At 40.5% G+C, this 23,644-nt stretch overlaps 1 protein-coding gene across 1 annotated transcript in view; it reads left to right on the forward strand.

Moving 5' to 3' along the window:
* The first annotated feature begins 381 nt into the window (after positions 1 to 381).
* EIF2AK3 (eukaryotic translation initiation factor 2 alpha kinase 3) overlaps positions 382 to 23,644 on the forward strand; it is a 100,786-nt gene continuing 77,523 nt past the window's right edge. Inside the window, exons 1-2 of the mRNA XM_090269925.1 lie at positions 382 to 915; positions 19,146 to 19,275. Coding sequence (XP_090126051.1) covers positions 605 to 915; positions 19,146 to 19,275 — 441 coding nt within the window. The 5' untranslated portion in view covers positions 382 to 604. The remainder of the gene's footprint in view (positions 916 to 19,145; positions 19,276 to 23,644) is intronic.

Consider the following 23,644-nt stretch of genomic DNA (forward strand, 5'->3'; position numbering starts at 1 on the left):
CAGCTCCCTTGAAGTCGGCCGCGTCCCGCCCACCGGGACTCGCCTGCAATTCTTCCTTTCCCTAAAGACGGCCCTCTTTACAGTCTGAATCGGCCACGTATTAAGTGCCGCTTCCAACCATGGGAAGTTACCTCATACCTTTGAGGGGCATCCACTTCCACCAATGAACTTTAAGTGTTCTCCAATCAGGTAAGAAGATTGCGGGGAGGGCGGGGCGTTTCTTCCGGGTAACCGCTTCCGGAACAGGGCCAGGCCTCCGGCGGAGACAGTACGATTTGATTGGCAGGCATGATGTTGACAACCGGGGAAAGCCCACTATCTCCAACCGGACCAGTCTGGGTCCGCGGAGTGGCAGTGGCTGCAGCCAACCGGAGAGCATACGCTCAGAAAGTTTGTTCAATGGGTGATGTCCGCGGGAGGATGTCACTCAAGTGGTGGTGGCAGACACCGAGCTAAGACGTGGCGGGAGGATCGAGGCCGGCTGTCCAGGCAGTCTGGGCGGTGGGATCCCTAGTGCATCCTTGGGTGGCCAGGGGCTCAGACCGGCGGGAGAGGCGAGCGCCGGAGGCTTCACTTCCATGCCCGCGCGCGGGGCTGGCCGGTAATGGAGTGCGCGGCCCGCCCGGGGCCGCTTCCGCGGGCGCTGTTACTGCTGCTGCTGCTGCTGCTGCTGCTGGGGCTCGCGGCGCGGACGGAAGCTGCGGGGCGCGCCCGCGACCAACCCGCGCCGGCAGCGGCGTTCGGCTTAGGGGCCGAGGCTGCTCCCACTTCGGCCGCGCGGCTGCCGGCGGCCGGAGCTGTGGCTGCTGCTGAAGTGACGGTGGAGGACGCCGAGGTGTTGCCGGCGGCCGCAGGCGAGCAAGAACCGCGGGAGTCCAAGCCTGACCCTGAGACAGAGATGCGGCCGCGCGACAGGTGAGGGGCGCGGGCTGAGAGACGGGGCCGCCCTCCAGCCCGTCAGGCCGGCTGCAGGCCGTGTTCGGCTCCCGCGCGAGAGCCTTTCCCGGAGGCTGTCCTGGGGATGCTCGCAGAACGGAGAGCAGAGATGGGAAAGAAACGCCACTTTCCCTCTGACTGTTTTGGGCTTTATTCAGACTCCAAGTAGCTTTCAGGTCTCCCGCTCACCCCCGATAGCCCTTTTTTTCTTTCGTGAATCGCCAGTGGTCTGTGCTGGTGTGACAGCTGTTGTGGGTAAGGCTTTCATAAAGAGATTTCTTCATTTCCTCTTAAACATAAGTGCCCCGAAGCAGGGTTAATGTCAGTATTTCTCTAACTGAGATTTGCGGAACACCTGCACCAGAACCATCTGGGGATGCTGGCTAACTGCAGTTTTCTAGGCGTCACCCCAGATCTGAATGAGACTTTCTCTGGTTAAGAACCTGGAATCTGCAAACTTAACAAGTACACCAGACAATTCTTGAACACACTAAAGTTTAAGAGCTATGGGTAGGTTCTTGAATTTGGGCAATTTTGTTATGTAGAGAATTTACCTTAGAAGCATTGAATATAGGGCTAATCTGGGTTGAGTCGGTTAACCTCCTTAAAAATGGTACTTAAAGATAATGTGTCTTAAAGCACATTATTTTATTTTATAGAAAAATAAAAGGAACATTAGGTAAATTAAGCCAGGCTACAATGTGGGTTACAAAGTATTGTAAGTTTATAATGTAGTAATTGCTAGATCATAATAAATAGATTTAATTTTCAGTTAAATACCAGAAACTTGATCTGTGTACCTGCAGACTACTATAAATAGGATGAGAAAAAAACATTCTCTTAGCACCACTTGGATGTTTTTATGTAGAGTTTTTTTTTTTAAATAGCAGTTATTTGACAAAATTTTCATAGGTTTTGCTAATAGATTTTCTGGAAGGGTGTTTTATCTTGAAACTTCTGAAGGCCTGCTCAAAGTAAGTTACATGAAGTAAGATGTTTCATTTTTCTTATAATACAAATCCTCTGCAACAGGTACTTACAGGCACTTACAAAGGCTGTCTAGATGCTCTGGAGTTACGGAGCGTGGACAGATAGACCCTGCCCTCCTGGAAGAGTGTGGAGCCCTGAGGATTACATGAGAAACGCGTAATGACATTACAGAGCAGGGGCAGTGCAAATTAAGTGCCATCAGTGGCTCGAGGTTTTTCTGGTGTTCAGTGGGTGGAGTACAATGAGTGAGGTAGATGAGGAGATAAGCAAAGGCTATGACAGAATGAGTTGGTTCCTGCAAAGTGTTTAGACAGCAAGAGGCACAGAAGTAGGGAAGTATGTTTAGGGAACCTTTTGTTTGAGTACCTCTGTATGTGTGTGTCAGTGTGCATGTGACCTGTGTGTATGTGAGATACAGGCATACATGCAGGAGTGCTGAGCAGGGGGTAGGTGAGACTAGAAGAGTAGGTGGGGGCCACATTATATGTAGATGCCTTTACACTAGTAGCGTGTTTATCCCCTGGGAGCATGTTAGTAATCCAGAATCAGGCACCACCCAGACCCACTGAATAAGTATCCACTTTAAAAAGATCACCATGTGCTTTACATGCACATTACAGTTGGAGAAGTGATTTAAATAATATCTCAAATGCCATGCCTGGTTAAAGTTTGTGCTTAAGAAACATTTCTCTAGCAATATCATGTACTGAAAACTTGAGGTAAGAATACCACAAGGAGAGTGTTGCAGCAGTTTAGATGAGAGGTTTACTATTAAGTGGACTAGAACAGAGGGGATATATTTGAGGTAGAATCTTTGTTCCTAGCAAATGAATCCATTCTTCCTCTCCTGGAATTCCCACCCAATATTGAGACTGAGTACCAGAAAGTGAGAGCACACATTGGACAATTGAGGGATTTAGGGGAGCAGGGAAGAAAAGATAAGGGGTTTGGTGTTGGACATGGTAACTTGGAGGTTCAGGAAGGCGGAAATGAATGACTGAAGTTGGAGAGTAGTCAGGATAAATAGTTGAAGCTGTGAGAAAGAGGAGGGTCATGGTAAATCCTCAGGAAATGCCCTATATTTTAGAGAAGATGGGCCAACAAAGGAGACAAATATAGCTGGATAGGTTGGTGGTATAGAGGAGAACTGAGAAGAATGAGGGATTTGGTGATGGGCATGCTTAAAGTGTTTAAAGCAATAGAGAGTACTCAGCAAGAGAGGTTAAGCATTAATTCTTTTTAGCCCTGGCCCCTCCTTCCCTCACTGCTAAACTGATAGGCAATTTTAGGACCAGGGATGTCTGATCTTGTTTATACACTCAGAGGAGAGACCCTACGTTACACAGGTTGAAAAAGAGAAATGGAGGAGGAGATGAAGTTGGTTGGAGAGGGCATACTTGGCAAGCAGAAGAATCACTTTTCTCAGAAATAAGGTGAAAAAATAGAGGCGTTTTTCCTGGCAGAGAGTAGTGATCTTTGGCAAACAATTGTCTAGGAAGACATAGGCCCAGGGGTCTGCTTGATAGCTTAAGATAATGTGAAAAGTTTGAGAAACCCTGGGTAAGTAAATTGATAATCAATAGGAGATGCGTATGCAATGCTTATTAAACTTTTCTCTAAGTGCTCTTAAAAAAAAGAATATCAGTTCATAATAATAGACCAATAACCTGTTTGTTTCAGGAAGGAGGATTAGGGAAGAAATTTGAATTAACCAAGCGTTTATTACAAACAGCTGTGAAGAATTATGCTACTTGCAAAACTTAAAAAGAGGGTGGTGGGGAACAGATTGTTGTTTTGCCATGTTGTCTTTCGATGTTCAAGAAGCAGCATGAGGCTCACTTAATTCATTTGTTCTCTTTTTATTTATTTTTATTAATTGATTGATTGATTTTAGAGAGAGGGAGAGAGAAACATCAATTTGTTGTTCCATTTATTTATGGATTCTAGTATGTGCGTTGAGCTGACCAGGAATCAAACCCGCAACCTTGGCATGTCAGGAGTATGCTCTAATGCGGACCTTTTTTTCTCTTGATGGCATTTTCATCGGCTTCATTATAAATGCTTACTCTGCATCTCAAGCATGTGAATGACTGAATAAGCTACTTTTTCTTTAAAAAGTAACTAAAATAAATTATTTTTCTGATAGCAGTCTTGTTGTCAGTGCTGCTTCTGTTAAACAAAACAATGAGTTTAAATTTAAATGGGATGGCCACTGCAGAAAGTTGGGAAGAAAGTCACAGCCTCACCTCATTGTTAGGTTTTATGCGAGTTGGCATAATTTGAGTTACCAGTTTTATTCTAACAGAAATAGCAATTTTATAAAGTGTTGTGTTTCTTGTGAAGGGATGTGCATCTTCATATTAAGGACATCTGACAAACTCAGAAGTTGTCAAGAACTAGTTTTATCTTACCAATCATGCTAATTTGTAAGCTATTTGTTTACAAAATTTGATCACCTATAGTACTTCTTCAATTGGTGCATCTTTAAACTGATTTTTTTAAATTTAATGAGATAACATGAAAATACTCTGCAAATATAAGATTATTTCATTCCTCTTTATTTCTCTCTCTGTCCTTTCACAAACTGATGTCATGTGAATTTGTGGTGCAGAAGTCTGGTCCTCACATTTTCAGATTCATAGGCATGCTTTTGTAAAAAAAAAAAAAAAATACAACCATGGAATAATAAAATCTCAGAATACATTGTTAAAAAGGAACTTTTTCAACTCCAGGCTTTCAAAGTTGACTAAATGCACATTTAGGGAAGAATTTATGCGTAACTTTCAAGGCAAATTGTAAGCCAAAATAAACATACTTTAGGCAAGGAGTGGACTAGCTTTCCTGTCTACAATTGTGTTTCTAGTTTAATTGATACCGGGAGTCTAGATATGATAGTATGTGCCAGGATTGAGGCGACTTTGTACTTAATTTTAACTCAGCAGCCTTTATACAATGAGGCATTTTGCACAAGGGATCCTGTTTTTATTAGCTGCTTTGAGCTGTAGTTTGGACATGGCTCTTCATTCTCTAAATACTGCCTAGGAACTCCATCTCTTCCCCCCACCCCTTTTTTGTAAGAGAGGAGCTGCTTTATATTTTTATTACAAAATGTTTTAAAATACAAAGAGGAGAACTAAATACGAGAGGATAAGATTACTTTTATTGTTTTTTTTCACACTGTTGTATTTATAATTAACCTTACTGATTAAAAATGTTTTATAGAATAAAGTTGAAAAACTACTTCCAAAAATGTTTTCATCTAGTAAGAAAAGAATAACTGTCACTCTCATGTTGCCTATAACATTGAGAACTTAGATTGTGTTTCTTTAAGGTCTATCAGTCATGTCAAAGTAATAAAGTATAGTTGGTATCTTTTGACATTATATTTGTTTTGAATTGGAGCACAGGTAGTCTTGTGATATGTTCAAATAAAGGAGGTTTGATTTGAAGATTTACTTAGTAGGTGGGGACTAAGAAGTAAAGTCCAATAAGTACTAGTTTATTTTTATTTTTTATTTTTAATATGTTTTATTGATTATGTTGCTACAGTGGTCCCAATTTCTTTTCTCTCTGCTCCCCTCCACCCAGTGACCCCCCCCTCCCTCCTGTTGTCCCCTGCCCTTTAGTCCATGCCCATTGGTTGTGCATATAGTTCTTCTCAACATCTTCCTGTCTACTCCACTCCCTCCTACTATGCTTCTTAATTCCTGCATCATCTTCCTCCCTTTCCCCCCTTCCCCCTCCCCGCTGACCTCCCCACAATATGTTCCCCGTACCTATAATTCTTTTTCCATCCACTCTCATTGCTTACTTAGTTTGCCTTTGTTTCAGTTCCCTAGCTTCTGTTATTGGTTGTTGTGATACAGTTTTCATTTTAATGTTCATAGTTTTGATCCTCTTTCTCCTAAACAAGTCCCTTTAACATCTCATAACAGTGGTTTGGATCTAATGAACTCCTTCAGTTTTACTTTGTCCTGGAAGCACTTTCTCTGCCCTTCTATTTTGAATGACAGCTTTGCTGAATAGAGTAATCGTGGCTGTAGGTTTTTGCCTTTCATTCCTTTGAATATTTCTTGCCAGTCCCTTCTTGCCTGCAGAGTTTCTTTTGAGAAATCAGCTGATAGTCTTACTGGGACCCCTTTGTACGTAATTCTCTTCTTCTCTCTTGCTGCTTTTAGGTTCTCTCTTTATCCTTAATTTTTGACATTTTGATTATAACATGTGTTGGTGTGGTTCTCCCTGGATCCAGTTTATTTGGAACTCTCTGTGCTTCCTGGACCTGTAAGTCTATTTCTTTCCCCAAGACAGGGAAGCTCTGCTTCATTATTTTTGTACATAATTTTTCAATTTTTAGTTTTTCTTTACCTTCTGGCAACGCTATAATTCAGATGGTCATGCACTTATAGTTGTCCCAGAGGTTTCTGAGCTTCTCCACATTTTCCTCACTTTTTGTTTCTTCTTTCTGCGCTGGTTGACTGTTTGTTCCTTCCCTATGTTCTGATTTGTTGATTTGATCCCTGGTTTTCCTTCCTTCATCACTTGTCTCGTATGTGTTTTCATTCATTTCAGTAGGACTAGCCTTCATTCCTTCCCCGTCTTGATTAAGTCCACCTGTTCTGTAAGCTGTCTTATAACTATAGCTCTGAACTGAGCCTCAGAAAGATTATCTATCTGTTCGTCCATTGATTCATGTATTTGCTTTCTGGTCAGCTGTGTTATTGGGATCTCTATCATGATCCCTGCCATCCTGACGGTTTCGTTTACCTTCCTTCTTGGGCAGGGCTGTCATACTTCTTATGCTGTCGGGGGCAGAGCCCTGTGCACTCTCCAGTACTGGGTGACCCTTCTCACCACACTGTGGCACTTTGTGTGGGGGTGGGGGTCCAAGATGGATTCCTGCCGTTCACTCTCTGCTGAGAGACTGGGAGCTTCCTCCTCCATCCCCACCTCCTCTGGGCCTCACAGCCCGAGGCAATGGGGGTCTGGTTTCCCTGGTGTTGGAGTTGCGAGCTGACGGATTTGGTCTGCAGCGGAGGGTGCTCCCCTGGAGCTTCTCGCCTCCCCTTAAATACGGGTGTCTCTGCTTACCGCAATCCCATCGCTTGTGGCTGCAGCTGCCGCCACCAGCACAGCTTGTTCTCTCCGCCCCGGCTTCGCCCCTCCTACCCGTCCAGATGAGCACCACTTGTTTATAGCTTCATACGTTGGACTTTCATGTAGCTTTGTTTTCTAGAACTTCTGGTTATTTCTGGTTTTGAGGTAGTTGTAGTCCTTCTTACTTGTGGAAGGAGACGGAGTGTGTCAATCTAAGCCTCCATCTTGGCCGGAAGTCCAGTACTAGTTTATTTTTAAATGAGAACATGTGCTTCCCTGAGTGAGAGCATATTTTTTTAAAATAATTTTTTACTTTTCAATAATAGTTGACATATAATATTATATTAGTTTCAGGTGTACACCCCAGTCATTAGACATATAATTTACTAAGCGATCATCTCAATAAGTCTCATACAGATCTGACACCATGCGTAGTTATTAAAATATTACTGACTATATTCCATATGCTATATTTTACATCCCCATGACTATTCTGTAACAAAATTTATACTTCTTAGTCCCTTAACCATTTTAACCCATCCCCTCAAAACCCATTCCATCTGACAACTGTCAAAATGTTCTCTGTATCCATGAGTCTGTTTCTGTTCTGCTTGTTCGTTTATTAGATTCATTTGTTGGTAGATATGTATTTATTGCCATTTTATTCATCTTTATTATCTTTTATCTTTTTTCTTTTCTTCTTTTTAAAGAAGACACTTTTAACATTTCATATAATTCTGGTTTGGTGGTAATAAACTCCTTCAGCTTTTTCTTGTCTGGGAGGTTCTTTATCTGCCCTTTGATTTTAAATGATAACTTTGCTGGGTAGGTGTTTGCTTTTCATCACCTTAAATATTTCATGCCATTTCCTTCTGGGCTACAAAGTTTCTGTAGAAAAGTCGGTTGACAGTCTTATGGGAGTTCCCTTGTAGGTATCAATAACTGCTTTTCTCTTGCTGCTTTCAAGATTCTCTTTCTTTAACCTTTTTCATTTTAATTATAATGTGTCTTGGTGTGGGCCTCTTTAGGTTAATGTTCTTTGGAACTCTACTCTTCCTGGACTCATAATGTCTATTTCCTTTACCAAGTTAGGGAAGTTTTCTGTCATTATCTTTTCAAATATGTTTTCACTTTCTTGCTCTTCTCTTCTCCTTCCATCACCCCCATGAGGCAAATGCTGGTACACTTGAAGTTGTCCCAGAGGCTTCCTACAGTATCTTCATTTTGGGAGGTTCTTTTTGCTTTTCTGATTGGGTGTTTTTTCCTTCTTTATATTCCAAATTACTAATTTGATCCTCGATGTTTCATCTACTCTACTATTGATTCCCTGTAATATATTCTTAATTTCAGTTATTGTATTCTTCATGTCTGACTGGTTCTCTTTTATGTATTCCCGTTTCGGTTTTGTTTCCTTTCTCTGTTGACGTTCTCACTGAGATCACTGATGAAAAACCAGTGTTTTGAACTCTGCATCTGATAAATTGCTTGTCTCCATTTTGTTTAGTTCTTTCTCTGGAGTTTTATTCTGTTTTTTCATTTGGTATGTTTCTTTGTCTCCCCGTTTTGGCAGCCTCCTATGTTGGTTTCTATGTATTAAGTGGACCTGTTACATCTACTGGGCTTAATATAGAGGCCTTATATAGTAGGTGTCCTTTAGGACTCAGTGGCACAACCTCCCCAGTCACCCACACTGGGCTCCAGGTGTGCCACCCCCTTGTGGGTTGTGTGCACCCTTCTGTTGTAGTTGAGCCTTGATTATTGTTGGCACAACAATGATAGGGATTTACCCCCAGGCTAATTGGCTGCAAGGACTAGCTCCAAGCACCGTGGAGGATCAGATGTGCAAGGGGCCAACCCCACAGAACAGGACTTATTTCAGCAGGGCTCTGTTGTCAGTTGAGTCCACCCCTTGAGTGTATTGTTTGTGGAGGTGGTTGGACGATGCTTCGACATGGTCTGAAGTTGTCCACCATGAGCACTGGCTCTGGATCTTCCCAGGAGGTGCAGACCAAGGTCAGCCACTTCCTATGTTCTACCCAAGGCCACCTGGCATTAGCTGCAAAGTGATCTGCAGATGGCTGCTTCTTGTGCTGGGCTTGAAGGTGCCCAGGTGAAGCTAACCTGTGAACCAATGCTGGCTGCTGCTAGTGCTGGCCTGGGGCCACTTAGCGAGAGGTATGGGGGCATGCTAAGGCCAGATGCTGCTTGTTATAGAGATTTTAGGAGAATCTGAAGTCTGAGCAAGAGAAGCCATTTGTATGGAAAAGCCACTGGAAACAGCTTGGGTGGGCCTACAAGTTGGTTGGGGTGGGGTATCAGGGAAATCTCAAGGGTGAGGTGAAGAGTGTGAGTCAGGTTGATGGAGACTCAGATATGGCATTCCACTGCCAGCTCTGTGAGGGCGGGGGGTGTTCAGTAAAGGAACAATGTCCTCTGTCAGCACTTTCGTCTGGCAAAAAGCTGCCTACCTCCCCCCACCCCGCAGCTGAAAGCACTTGTTTAGGGCAGAGATTCTTGGCTGTATCAAAAAAAGTAGATTTACCCAAATCACATTTTTTTTCTTACCTGAAGATTCGTTTATTGATTTTTTTAGAGAGAGAAACTTCGATGTGAGAGAGAAACATTGATCAGTTGTTTCTCGTATGTGCCCCCACTGTGGATCAAACCCACAACCTAGGTATATGCCCTGACCAGGGATTGAACACATAATCTTTTGGGGCATGGGGCGACGCTTCAACCAACATAGCCACCCAGCCAGGGCCCAAATCACATTTTTAACTTTGGATTTTTTTTTTTTTCCCAGGAAAGGAAAAGTAAACCTTTAAAATAAGCAGTTGTTAATGTAGAAACATCCAATCGATATAACGTTCTGTTACCTGCCTCTCTTCCACATGGGAAATTCCTGCAGATAAGGCTATTAAAATTACTGACTGAAGGAATTCATCATGTACTTATCAGACTGATAAACTGAATTGTTAATAGACAAGTGTTCTGAGTATCTTAAGTCATAGCAAACAATTTTTTAAAATTGGGTGTTCCTTTGTAATAAGGCCATTTTTGCTTAGTTGAGGGCATAATCAGATCGGTAACAAGGGGAAATGGCATCTCGATGAGATTTATGGAGGGAACTAAAGCTACACATTATAATACTATAATAGATTCCACTTACAGTTAACAGAATGATAGAATTAATGTTAGAAAACCTAAATTCACACTTCAAAATTTTGTTCAGAACTTATTTGGTGCATGATCTTAGGCAAGTCATCATTTTTCACATCTTTCCCAGCCTTTTTTTGTTTTTATTTTATGTGAATAATAGTGTCTGCCCTAGCAAGACTTATTGATTCAATAAACTTTTATTGCATTGTATTGGGGGGGCACTGTTAGGTGCTGAGGATAGAGAAATGGACCACTTGTCTTATCCTTGAACTCTCAGCCTGATGGAAACAGATACTTGTGTTAAAGAATTAACTCTACTAGAAAGGATAATAAGTGACATAAGAGTAGTATGAAAGTGAAAAGAATGAAAGTGTAAAGTCAGCAAGTCTTTGAATGTTAAGTGTCAAGGACAGTCTAGACAGCAGGGATGATGTGAGTTTAGGCACAGAGAAGTGGTTCCCAAGCCGGGGCTTTTGAATGCCTATGGATCTACCAAGGTAAAAATGGGGACCTGTGAGAGGTCAGTATTTTTTAAATAACCAGATGGAAATTGGACATTCTTTGAGGAGAAAGCTAATCAAAAAGTAAAGTTTCTACAAATCGGTAGTCACACAATAGTCTTGGGGATGTAAAGTACAGCAAAGGGACTATAGTCAATAATATTGTAATAACTATGTGTGGTGCCATTTGGGTACTGGAAATATTGGGGGAACAGTAAGTACGTAGATGATTGTCTAACCACTCAGTATGTGTATACCTGAAACTAGTACATAATAATATTGAATGTGTACTGTAATTGAAAAATAGAATTTTAAAAATATATATCACCAGAAAAGAAGAAAAATACAAATTTCTTTGCTTTGAACTAGAATTATATCATACTTAATATAGTAATTTTAGCTACTTCTTTTCAGGAATCTTGAATAATTTGTTTGGTACTTAAATATTTCCCCTAAAGAAGTGGTGTTTATTGGGCAAATAAAATCATTTAAGACGTAAGACCAAAAATAAATTAACAAGGGAACTTTGTTGAAAAGGTTAGAAACATGGTGTGTGTGTGTGTGTGTGAGGCAGTGATATGGGTGATGGTGCCAGATTATGAAAGGTTTTATGTGTCATACTAAGCAATGTAGACTTTATATAGTGGGCATATGAAGCATCAGAAGTTCATCAGTGTTCTTTTCTGGAAACAAAAGTGTTAGAAGGGCAAAGGGAAGGAGATCGGCAGCAGGAAAATATGTCAGAAAGACTTTTTAAAGAGATCTCATATTTTTATTTTTTTAATATTTTATTTATTTATTTTTAGAAAGAAGGGAAGGAGAGAGAAAGAGAGGGAGAGAAACATCAATGTGTGGTTGCCTCTCACATGCCCCCAATGGGGGACCTGGCCCGCAGCCCAGGCATATGCCCTGACTGGGACTCTTTGGTTCTCAGGCTGGTGCTCAATCCACTGAGCCACACCAGCAAGGCCTGTCAGAAAGACTTTTAAAGGTGTCTTTAGTGAGAAATGAGATTATGTTCCAGGACATAGTCAGTGGTAATGAACAGAAGGGAAAGATTTAAAAGAAGCTAAAGTAATAGAATCAAGAGTACATGACTATTATCTAATGTAGAGTGTGAGAGAGTAGCTAGAGTTGATGTCTGATTTAAATGTTAAATGATAGGGTGAATGGAGAAATGTGTGAAGAAAGTTCAGTTTCCTGTGCACTTTGTAGCAAATAACAAGTATGGCCTGCTGAAAGTACAGAAGGAGTGTCAGGAGAGGGAGGAGCTATAAATACGGTATAGGTTTGGGAGCTGTCGTTTATGAGGCAGAGGTAAAGCTGTTCTTGATTGAGAGCAGAAGTGATAGGATGGGTAGCAGGGGCTAGTGCTGTGGAAGCCCCAGAAAGAGGATTGCCCAGATTGAGCACACATTGTTTCAGTGCTGCTTCAAGGACACACCTGACTGGGAGGATGGATGTGGCTGGTACGGCACTGACAGTCTTTCTTGAGAGAAGCTAAAATGCTTACTGTTCAATCATCCAAACAAGTGCCTTTGGAATTTAAAGTAAGGTTAAGGGAGAGAGAGAGTTTACTGGCAGAATTGATCAGTAGGCCTTTTTTATCCAGGTAATACATCATTATTATTATTATTAATTATTATTATTTTACTCGAAGGAAATAGCTCTTTGAGCCAAAACCCCTTTTGGGAGGGACCTGGGGACCTTTCCTCATTTTTAACAGGCACTCCAGATGACTTTTATGATCAGGCATATTTAAATTAATCTGAGCTAGGTGAGATAGCCATACAGGCAGACCTGGGAGATTTTGTGGGTTTTGTTCCAGATCGCAGTAAAATGAGTAATGCAGTAAGGAAGTTGCAGTCTTTCTGCTGGTGGAGGGTCTTGCCTCCAGTTTGTGAAAAATGCAACGTCTGTGAAGCTCAATAAAATGAAGACTAATAAAATATGTTATGTCTGTATATTACCTATGAAAAAGCCATTTGAATGAAGAAACCTTACAGAGAGTAAGAGCAGGGCCATGTGGGTGTGCACTCAGGATTTCAAAAGCTCTGTTTCTTTCTACTAGAGATGCTACTTCTGCGATTCCTTTGTTCTTGGATTAAAGTCTTTCATCTTGTTCATAAAAACCTCAAAATATAGCAAGTGGATCATGGAAAGATAAATGACTTTATATTTTCCCAATTAGGGGGGCTCATTTTTTTCACTTATAATTGATGTTTATTCTAAATGTCATCTCTTATTGCTGTCCTCTGATTATTGCTGGATTCAGCCTGAAGACTTTGTTTTTCAGCAATATCTGTCTATTTGATGCCTTTTGTAGTTGCTAGCATGTCATGAGCACCTCTTTCATAGACTGTGATTAGATATAGTACTCTAAATTGTAGCATATATAATACTTTTTTTTTTTTTGCAGGGCTGCTCAATTTCAGCCACAGCAGAGGGGGTACCTCCCCTCCAGAAACATGCTTGGGAAAGAGCCCATAGTGAATATTATGGCTAGATTGTAGCAGACAAAAGGATGTTTGATTTTTTTTTTTTTTTAATGATTTAGAGAGAGAGAGATGTTTCACCTATTCATGCATTCATTGGTTGATTTTTATATGTGCCTTGATCTGGGATCCAACCTTCAACCCTGATGCATCAGGATGGTGCTCCAACCAACCGAGCTACCTGGTTAGGTCCAGGAATTTATTTATTTATTTTTGACACCTGACAGTGTTTGTCAGGGGATTTTCTGTTATTCCCATTAAGAGGGGTTAAAATAATAAAGGATACCCTACTCAAATCTAAGGACCAGATGACTCTTAAGTAGCAATAGCAGGTAAAAGAGAATGATGTACTTCATTGTTCCTCCTCACATGTTTGTATTTCTTTTAATTATTGATCAAATTTACATATATAGTCTAAATGTAGTTCATAATCTGAAAATATCTTGTTTAGTTTAAAAAGCAGAGTTTTGACTCAGTTAAAAACAGGTTTTCAGTGAAAGAATAGTTAGGTGTTAAACTCCAAATTACTTATTCAAATGTGTTTTTATATACACATAGGACAGGCGTGCATATTTTATTGTTGCATTTTTCTTTGTTTTGAAGGTGAAAGCTAGAATTTTATCATTCTTCTCTGTATAACTCTAGAATAAACAGCTAATATTTAGAAAAGTTATAGCTTGTTGTTATTATTATAAATAAGATGCCTATAATAAAAATACAAGAAAATTGTGTCTGAACTGTTCCAATGGTCTCCTTCCTTTTTTCATGGGTTAATACTTGTTGCTTGTACTGAGTTTTACTTCAATTAGAATTATTTTTTTCAACCATTTATTTGTGGTTAATGATTATTAAACATAAAAATTAGGCATTAGTACCATAGGGCTAGGAAAGGGGGGTTAACTTGGCTCTGAACCCTGGATCTCCAAGTTAATGATATTCTATTGCTTTTATTTGTAAAGTAGCACATTTAAGATATTAGTTTTTATAACCTTCATTATAAAATAATTTTCTTACTTGAGGTATCCTTCTCCCCCAACTCCCAATTGATTTCTTTAGAAAGCAGGATAATGTACGGGGAGGGGAGTTGAGTTGGTTTGTTATCTGAAATTATCAGAGTTTATAATGTGGCAAAAAATTTTTATTTTCACAAATTAGACTAAGAGTTACCACTTGAAAAATTCAGAGTGAGAACTGGTGTATAGTTTGAGAATTAAATTAACAGCTTTATTTATTCATTTGCTAAACAAATTTTTTGGAAGGTTTTAAATGAGTTTACTTAAACTGTTTTGTCTTGATCAGCTTGTAGTTTTATTTTCAATTTGATATTTTGTACATCAAGTGAGCTAGAAAAGATAAAAGCTGTATTTATCCTCAACAGGAACTTAACTATATGTGCTTGGAATTTGCATGGGCTTCGAAGCAGACAAATGTACATAACAAATTTCCTAGAACAACTGTACAGCATAGGCAAAAGGAACAATAGCTGTGAAGGCTCTGTAGGAAAACCACTCATAATGTGTTTGAGGAATTGGGGAGTCAGTCCTGGGGTATTTATTTTGGATATGTGAACTTTAATAAGCCTCTTAAACAATCTAAATCTGGTAGGCAGTTAGATATGTAAGTCCAGAGTTTAGGGAGCTGCCTGGAACCAGACATAAAAATTTCGGAGTTGCCAGCAGATAGATGGTATTTTAACCTATGATACTGTATGAGACCACCAAAAAAAAGTACATATAGGTAGAGAATATTTTAAGACATAGGAGAGATGAGGAGGAACTAGAAAATGAAACTGTGAAAAAGTAGGTTAGAAGGAAAAAATATATCAGGAGAGATTGTATCCTGGAAACCATGTGAAGAGTGTTTCATGGAGGGCAGGAGAAGAAGCTGATCAGGTGCTGCTAGAATGTCAAGTGAACCAAGACCTGGCCATGGAGTTTTTCAAAGTGAAGGTTATTGATGACTTCAGCAAGAACCTGTTCAGTGGAGTGGTACAGGCAAAAACTTTTTTTTTTTTTAAGTATATTATATTGATTATGTTGTTAAAATATCACGTTTTCCCCCCTTTGCTCTCCTCTGCCCAGTACCCCCCTTCCCTTCAGCAGTCCTGCCCCCCCTTAGTTCACATCCACAGGTTGTGCATATAAGTTCTTTGGCTTCACCCTTTCCTATATTATTCATAGCATCCCTATGTCTATTTTGTACCAACCAATTATGCTTCTTAATCCCTGCACCATTTCCCCATTACTCTCCCTTCCCACTCCCACCTGATAACCCTCCAAATGATCCCCATACCTATGATTCTGTTCCTATTCTGGTTTGCTTAGTTGGATTTTGTTTTTATTTTTTAGATTCAGTTGTTAGTATTGTGAGTTTGTTGTCATTTGTAGTTCATAATTTTGATCTTTTTATTAAGTCCCTTTGACATTTCATATAATAATATTTTGGTGATGATGAGTTCCTTAAGCTTTACCTTGTCTGGTTGGGAAGCACTTCGTCTGTCCTTCCATTCTAAATGAGAACTTTGCTGGATAGAGTCATCCTGGTTGTAAGTCCTTGCTTTTCATCACCTTGAATACTTCTTGCCAGTCCCTTCTTGCCTGTAAAGTTTCTTCAGCTGAAACTCTTATGGGCACCCCTTTGTTGGTAATCCTCTGCTTTTCTCTTGCTTCTTGTAAAATTCTCTCTTTATCTTGAACCTTTGGTGTGGTCCTTTTTGGGTCTAGCTTGTTTGGGACTCTCTGTGCTTCCTGGACTGTTTGTCCAGTTCCTTCACCAAATTTGGGGACTTTTCCTTCATTATTTTCTCACATAAGTTTTCAATTTTTTGCTCTTCCCCTTCTCCTTCTGGTACTCCTATGACTTAGATGTTTGCACATTTAAAGTTGTCCCAGAAGTTCCTAAGCCTCTTCTCACTTTTTTCAATTCTTGTTTCCTCATTTTGTGCTGGATGACTTTTTTTCTTCCTTATGTTCCAAATCATTGATATGAACCCCAGTTTCTTTGCCGTCACTGCTGGTTTTGTGTGAATTTTACTTTGTTTCATTTAGCATAACTTTCACTTCTTCCCTTATGAGTTTTCCATACTTAAGATTATCTGTCAAGCCTGTGAGCATCTTTATCACCAGTGTTTTGAGCACTGTGGCCCGCTTATAGCTGTCACATAGGTTTCTGAGCCTCCTCATTTTCCTCACTTTTTGTTTCCTCTTTCTGCACTGGTTGACTGTTTGTTCCTTCCCTATGTTCCGATTTGTTGATTTAATCCCTGGTTTTCTTTCCCTCACCACTAGTTTCGTATGTGTTTTCATTCATTTCAGCAGGACTGGCCTTCATTCCTTCCCTGTCTTGTTTAAGATCAGATGTTAGATCTGTAAGCATTCATATAACCAAAGCTCTGAACTGTGCCTCAGAAAGATTTCCTATCTGCTGAGCCAGTAGATTAGATATTTGCTGTCTGGTCATTTGAGTCACTGGGATCTCTGTTGTGATCTGTGCCATCCTGACAGTTTTGTTTTTAGCTTTGCTTCCTGGACGGGGCTGTCACACCTCCTACGCTATATGGGGCAGAACCCTATGCACTCGTAACTACCGGGTGACCCTTCTCACCACACTGTGGTGTTTTGTGTGAGGGTGGGGGTCCAAGATGGATTAAGGGAGTCTCCTCCTCCATCCCCACAACTTCCAGCCCTCGCAGTCCAAGGCAAAGGGGGTCCCCCTGTCATTGGAATCGCAAGCTGCTGGGTCTGATCTGCAGCCGGTGGTGCTCCTCAGGTGTTTCTTGCCTCTTTTAAAATATGGCTGTCTGTGCTTACCGCTGTCCCGCTGCTGCTGCCACTGCCAACAGAGCCTGGCTTCTCCGCCCTGGCTTCACCCCTCCTACCGGTCCAGAGGAGCACTGCTTCTTTATAACTTCATGTGTTGGACTTCCATGTAGCTTTATTTTCTGGAACTTGTGGTTATTTCTGGTTTTTCAGTAGTTGTAGTCCTTCTTAGTTGTGGAGGGAGACGGAGCGTGTCAGTCTAGGCCTCCATATTGTCTGGAAGTCCCAGATGAAGTTGGTTGTCTCTAGTTTTAAGGTAGTTGTATTCCTTCTTAGTTGTGGAGGGTGATGCAGCATGTCAGTCTAGGCCTCCATCTTGTCCAGAAGTCTCTATTCAAAGACTTGATTAGAAATAGTTCAAGGCAAAGGGGAGGAGAGGATTTGGAGACATGTAGTACATAATAGCTCTTTCAAGACATTTTGTTCCAAAGTAGGCAAGGAATGAAATGGAAGCTAGAAGGAGGAGATGGTTGTTTCTGTTTAATTGGTGTTGGTTTTTACATTGGGAGAAATCATAGCTGATTGGAATAGTGAAGGGAATGGCCTGGTAAAGAGGGGAATAATTGGTTTAATGGCAATAAGAGAGATGGAAGAGTGAGTCCTTCTATATGCATGGTAGAGAGATCCCTTGCCTAAGTGGAAATGTTGGTGGTGGATGGGAGTACGGACTGTTCACCCACAGTAACAGGAGGGAAGGGAGAACACATGGATCCAGGTGCAGATAAATGGGTAGATGTGATGGTGGGAAACAATCTTGTTGGATTATTTCTGTTTTCCTTCAAAAAACGGGTAGTACAGTACCTGAGATGCGTGAACTTATAAGAGCTAGTGTCAGGAATTTGAGAAGATTGGTTGCCTCTTGCACACCTCCAACTGGGGGCCTGGCCCGCAATCCAGGATGTGTCTTGGCTAGAAATCAAACCAGCGACCTTTTGGTTCACAGGCCAGCACTCAGTCCACTGAGCCACACCAATTAGAGCCTAGGAATTTGAGAAATGAGAAATGTAATAGTTAACCTAGGATAGTGGGCAAGTGGATAGACTAGGGAAGTGTCATATGATAGTTGAGCTATTGCCCTTTCTTGGTGGTCATAATTAAAGTGAGACCAGTCAGGATGGTTATGTTATTCTTCAGCCACATTCAACTGCACAGATGCAACAATGAGTAAAGGCAGAAAGTTAAATTTAACTAGGGTTGGAATTTTGCCAGTCAAGTGTGACATGTAAGAGGAATAGGTGTTGAGGTTGTAAGAAGGGAAGTGCTTAAAATGAAGGACTATAGAATTTCAACTGGATAAGAAAGAAGTGAAAGCCATATGGTAGTAAAGGTAGGTGATAGGATCAATGGCTTGTAGGTTCTTGTAGAGTCAGCAGTTTGTTGCAGTCAGGAAAGTAGAGGAAGAGAGCTGGAAAGAGGGGGTTGGTGGCTGGGGGCAGGATGCTTGAAATTTCAGTGGGAGAAGGAAGCTGTGATTGGTAATGACAGGGACTAGGGTCTGCCCGTGGGAGTGGCTGAGGCAAGGTAGACATCATGAAAACCCAAAGAATTTGTTAATAGTGGCAGTAAACCAGAAGCTAAAGTTCTCACGGAATTGAGCTAGTGACTCATGGGTCAGTGAACAATTACTAGGAGGGGTAGTAGATGGAACAATCTATTGAGGACTTTTAGAGAGGAAAGTAAATAGTCTGGATATGGTGAGGAGTTGCAGGGAATACACCTACCCCATCACTAGGCCGGGTCAGTGGTCAAGAGTATGGAGAAAGCAATTACAGCTTTTGAAGCTGTAAGGGAAAGCCAGGTTTCATTAGAGCAAGAAGGAAAGTGAACATTCAGGAAAGACTTCAGGATTTGGGGAAAGGTGGGAGAGGAGGACAGAGCAGGGAATGTTGAGTTTCATATTGGGATTAGAGTGAAAATGAGGGGTGACTTAGGAGTCTGGCACTTTTCATAAGTGACATAAATAGATAAAGGACATAATGCAATAGCCTTGGAGGGCTAAAGACAGATAGTGGTGGCAAGACAGTTAAGTGATGTGAAAAGGCGGCCTGCTTCTCTCCTACAAGGAGGGGCTGGTTTTCTTTTGAGTGTGTGGAGTAAGTGCTCAGTATCTTAGATATCTTTTAATTTTTTCCTATTAATTTTTAAATCTACAGATCATTAGTGATTATCAGCACTTTAGATGGGCGAATTGCTGCCTTGGATCCAGAGAATCGAGGTGAAAAGCAGTGGGATTTAGACATGGGATCCGGCTCCTTGGTTTCATCCAGCCTTAGCAAACCAGAGGTAAGAATTTTCTGTTAAATGTTGACATTTAACAGAAAAACTCAGTTATAACAAGCAATTGCTGATGTTAATACTATGTATTTAGAGCTGGGGCTCAGGGCCCCATTGCCTAGGTGTGAGACCTGCCTGTTATCAAATATGTCCCCTTGGGGCAATTACTTTTCTGTTCCTCAGTTCCCCTCTTGTAACGAGATAGATATTTCTTAGGGTTGTTTGGGGCATAAATAGGTTAATCATATAAATGAAAAATTTAAGGATGCTATGTATTATATCATTATAGCTCATTTTCTGAGCTATAACATGATCATTTATTATTATTATTACATAATCCGTAAATAATAAAATAAATATATGTAGTTTAACTGTGCTTTAATAGAAATATAGGGGTGGGCAAAAGGAGCTTTACAGTTGTAAGTGAAACAAAGTTTATTCTTATTTATTAATTATTGTATTATTTTCCATATGAACAAACGTAAACCTACTTTTGCCTACCTGTAATACATACTATATAATATCATAAATGATTCTCTACATTTTTCCTCAAGTGTACATCTTTATTGTAAGCATAAATCACATGAAATTTTCTTGGAATGCAATTTTAGATCAATTTGATTATTTACAAAAAAGAGACCTTGCTTCCAAAACTACTCTGCCTTGTCACTCTAAGACTTGGGCAGGTGGCTTAGCCCCTCAGAGCTTTAGCATCCTCATCAAGAAAGTAAGGCCACTGCCTGCCTTAATGAGTTTAGGAGAGCGAGTAAATGAGGTAAGTTTATTTTCCTCCTCTTTAGTCTTGATTCTGATATATTGTCTCTCTCCTTTTCTGGAGCTTTATTCTCTTGTTTAAATCATTTATAATAAGTCCCTCTTTTTAGTTGTGACTACTGACATGAAAACAGTCACATCTGTTTTCCAGAATACCCTCAACCTTCTACCTTACCAAGTTGTTGCTTTGGGACACTCACTAAGGTACTCTATTTTTGTCATTATCAATTTTGCTTAGCTGATACCAAGTTTTAAAAAGGCAAAACCTAAAATGAGGGTCTTGCGAAAGAACTGATCAGTGGTGGAAGAATTTTTTGATGGGAAAACCGCTACTAAGTGACCCACTTGTACTCCAGTAAACCTAGCCTGGATTTTTTCCTTGAGCACCCAGGCAAGTATATTTTTGTATATGCTGTTAAACAGGTACAATTCTTAGAAGAATGCCATAGGCATTTTGATGGGATTTCATTGAATCTATAGGTTCTTTGAGTAGTATGGTTATTTTAACAACATAAATCCTTGTAATTCATGAGAACAGTATATCCTTCCATTTATATTCTTTATTTGTTTATGTCCTTTTCAATTTCTTTTTTCAATGTCTTAACAGTTTTCCGAGTAGGTTAAATTTATTTCTGAGTATTATACTTCTTTTTGATAGTTATAAATGGGGTATTTTCTTAATTTTTCCTTCTGATCATTTGTTATTAATGTATAAAACTAGAACAAATAATTCTAAAATTTATATGGAACCACAAAAGACCCGTAATAGCTTCAGCAACTTTGAGAAAGAAGAACAAAGTTGGAGGAATCACTCTACCTGATATCAAATTATACTGTAAGTCTCTAGCAATCAAAATGACATGGTATTGGCATAAAAACAGACACATATATCAGTAGAACAGAATATAGAGTCTAGAAATACACCCATCCCTCTGTGGTCGATCTCTGGCAAAGGAGGGAAGAATATACAATGGGGTAAAGACAGTCTATTCATATTCAATAAATGGTATTGGGGAAAACTGGATGGATACGGGCAAAAAAATGAAACTATTATCACCCTCATATACCATATTCAAGAATAAACTCAAAGTGAATTAAAGACTTAAATGTAAGATCCTAAACCATAAAACCCCTAGAAGAAAGCATAGGCGGTTAACTCTCTGATGTTGCTCTTAGTAATATTTTTGTTGATATATCTCCTCAGGCAAGGGGGGGAAAAAAAAAAGAAATGACGCTACATCACACTAAAACGTTTTGCACAGCAAAGGAAACAACAAAGCAAAGCAAAACAAAACAAACAATAAAACAATCTAATGGTTGGGAGAAGAAGATATTTGCAGTGACACTTTTGAAAAGGCATCAACATCCAAAATATTTTTTAAAAAACTCATAGAACTTAATACCAAAGAAACAAACAATCCAATTAAGAATGGACAGAGGACCTGAATAGACATTTCTTGAAAGAGGACGTACAGATGGCCAGTAGACATACAAATGAAAAGATACTCAAGGTTACTAATCATCAGAGAAATGTAAATTAAAATCTCACATCTCTCTGAATGGCTTTTATCAATAAATCAGCAAACGAGTGTTGGCAAAGATGTGGAGAAAAAGGAACCCTCATGTATTGTTGGAGGGATTGCAAATTTGTGCAGCCATTGTAAAAAACAGTATGGAGATCCCTGAATAAAAAATAGAGCTACCCTATGACCCAGCAACTTCACTTCTGGGTATTTATTTGAAGAAATCCGAAACACTAATTTGAAAGATATATGCATTTCTTTGTTTATTGCAGCATTATTTACAATAGCCAAGATATGGAAGCAATCTAAGTGCCCATCAATAGACAATTGGATAAAGAAGGAATGGCACATATATACAGTGGAATATTACTCAGCCATAAAAAGAATAAAATCTTACCATTTGCAACAATGTGAATGGATCTAGAGGCTATTATGCTAAATAAAATAAGTCAGAGAAGGAAAAATGCCATATTATTTAACTTATATATGGAACGTCAGAGAAGGAAAACTCTGACTCCAAAAAACCTCCGCTGCCTTGCGGCATACCTCTTCAGGGGAAAGGCTAGGGGAGTAAACCCCGACAGAAAATCCGGAGCCGGAGTCCCTAAGGCGGTTTGACGTTGTAGTCAACACCGGCAACTCCTGCGGCGCACCTGAAGCCAAGCTGTATTGACTCCGTCTTTCCCTTGGACCCTTCAGCTGCGAAGAGAGGGGGGGGTCTGCTGCATGGGCAACAGCAGACCCTCCATATCACCCTGCCCAGGCTCTGTAGCTTCAGCTTCACTGGAGAGGACACTCCAGCGTCATCGCAAGATGTCGATTCAACACGGGAGGAGACAGATACCATGTCACTCCCGAGTCGGACTGCACAACCATTCTCGGCGGTGCAGATAGACTCTTAAGAAGCTACACCATCGTCTCTCGAGACGGACGGCTGCCGACGATATGGAACGTAAAGAATATAAATGAACAAACAAAACAGAAATGGGTTCATAGATACAGAGAACAAACTGCTGGTTGCCAGATGTGGGGGAGGTCAGGGGCTGGTTGGAAAATGTGAAGGGTTTAAGATATACAACTGGGAATTACAAGATAGTCAAAGGGATGTAGAAGTACAGCATAGGGAGTAGGAGTATAGTCAGTCGTCAGCAGCCGTCCGTCTCGAGACGATGGTGTAGCTTCTTAAGAGTATCTGCACCGCCGAGAATGGCTGTGCAGTCCGACTCGGGAGTGACACGGTATCTGTCTCCTCCCGTGTTGAATCGACATCTTGCGATGACGCTGGAGTGTCCTCTCCAGTGAAGCTGAAGCTACAGAGCCTGGGCAGGGTGATATGGAGGGTCTGCTGTTGCCCAAGCAGCAGACCCCCCCTCTCTTCGCAGCTGAAGGGTCCAAGGGAAAGACGGAGTCAATACAGCTTGGCTTCAGGTGCGCCGCAGGAGTTGCCGGTGTTGACTACAACGTCAAACCGCCTTCGGGACTCCGGCTCCGGATTTTCTGTCGGGGTTTACTCCCTTAGCCTTTCCCCTGAAGAGGTATGCCGCAAGGCAGCGGAGGTTTTTTGGAGTCAGAGTTTTCCTTCTCTGATGTGCCCTGACTGGAAGATCGAACCAGCGACACTTAGCTCGCAGGCCGACGCTCAATCCACTGAGCCAAACCAGCCAGGGTGCAGTATAGTCAGTAATACTGTAATAACTATGTATGGTGCCATGTGGGCACTAGACTTATTGGGGGTATCACTTCTGAAATTATATAAATGTATAACCACTGTACTGTACATCTGAAACTAATATAAAATAGTATTGAATGTCAAATGTACTGAAAAAAAAATAAAGTTGTAAAGTGGATTTCTTGAAGGCAACATGTAAATAGTCCTTGTTTTTTTGTTTTTTAAATCCATTCAGCTACCCTTTGTCTTTTGATAGGAGCATTTAGTACATTTGTACTTAAAAGTGATTATTAATAGGTATGTGTTTAATTGCCATTTTGTTCGTTGTTTTTTGGAGGTTTTGGTTGTTCTTTGTTACTTTCTGTTTTTGTTTTTTAAGCATATTTTATTGATTATGTTGTTACAGTAGTCC

The sequence above is a fragment of the Furipterus horrens genome, unplaced genomic scaffold, assembly GCF_987537825.1.
Source record: "Furipterus horrens unplaced genomic scaffold, mFurHor1.1.pri manual_scaffold_3, whole genome shotgun sequence".
Taxonomy (NCBI): domain Eukaryota; kingdom Metazoa; phylum Chordata; class Mammalia; order Chiroptera; family Furipteridae; genus Furipterus; species Furipterus horrens.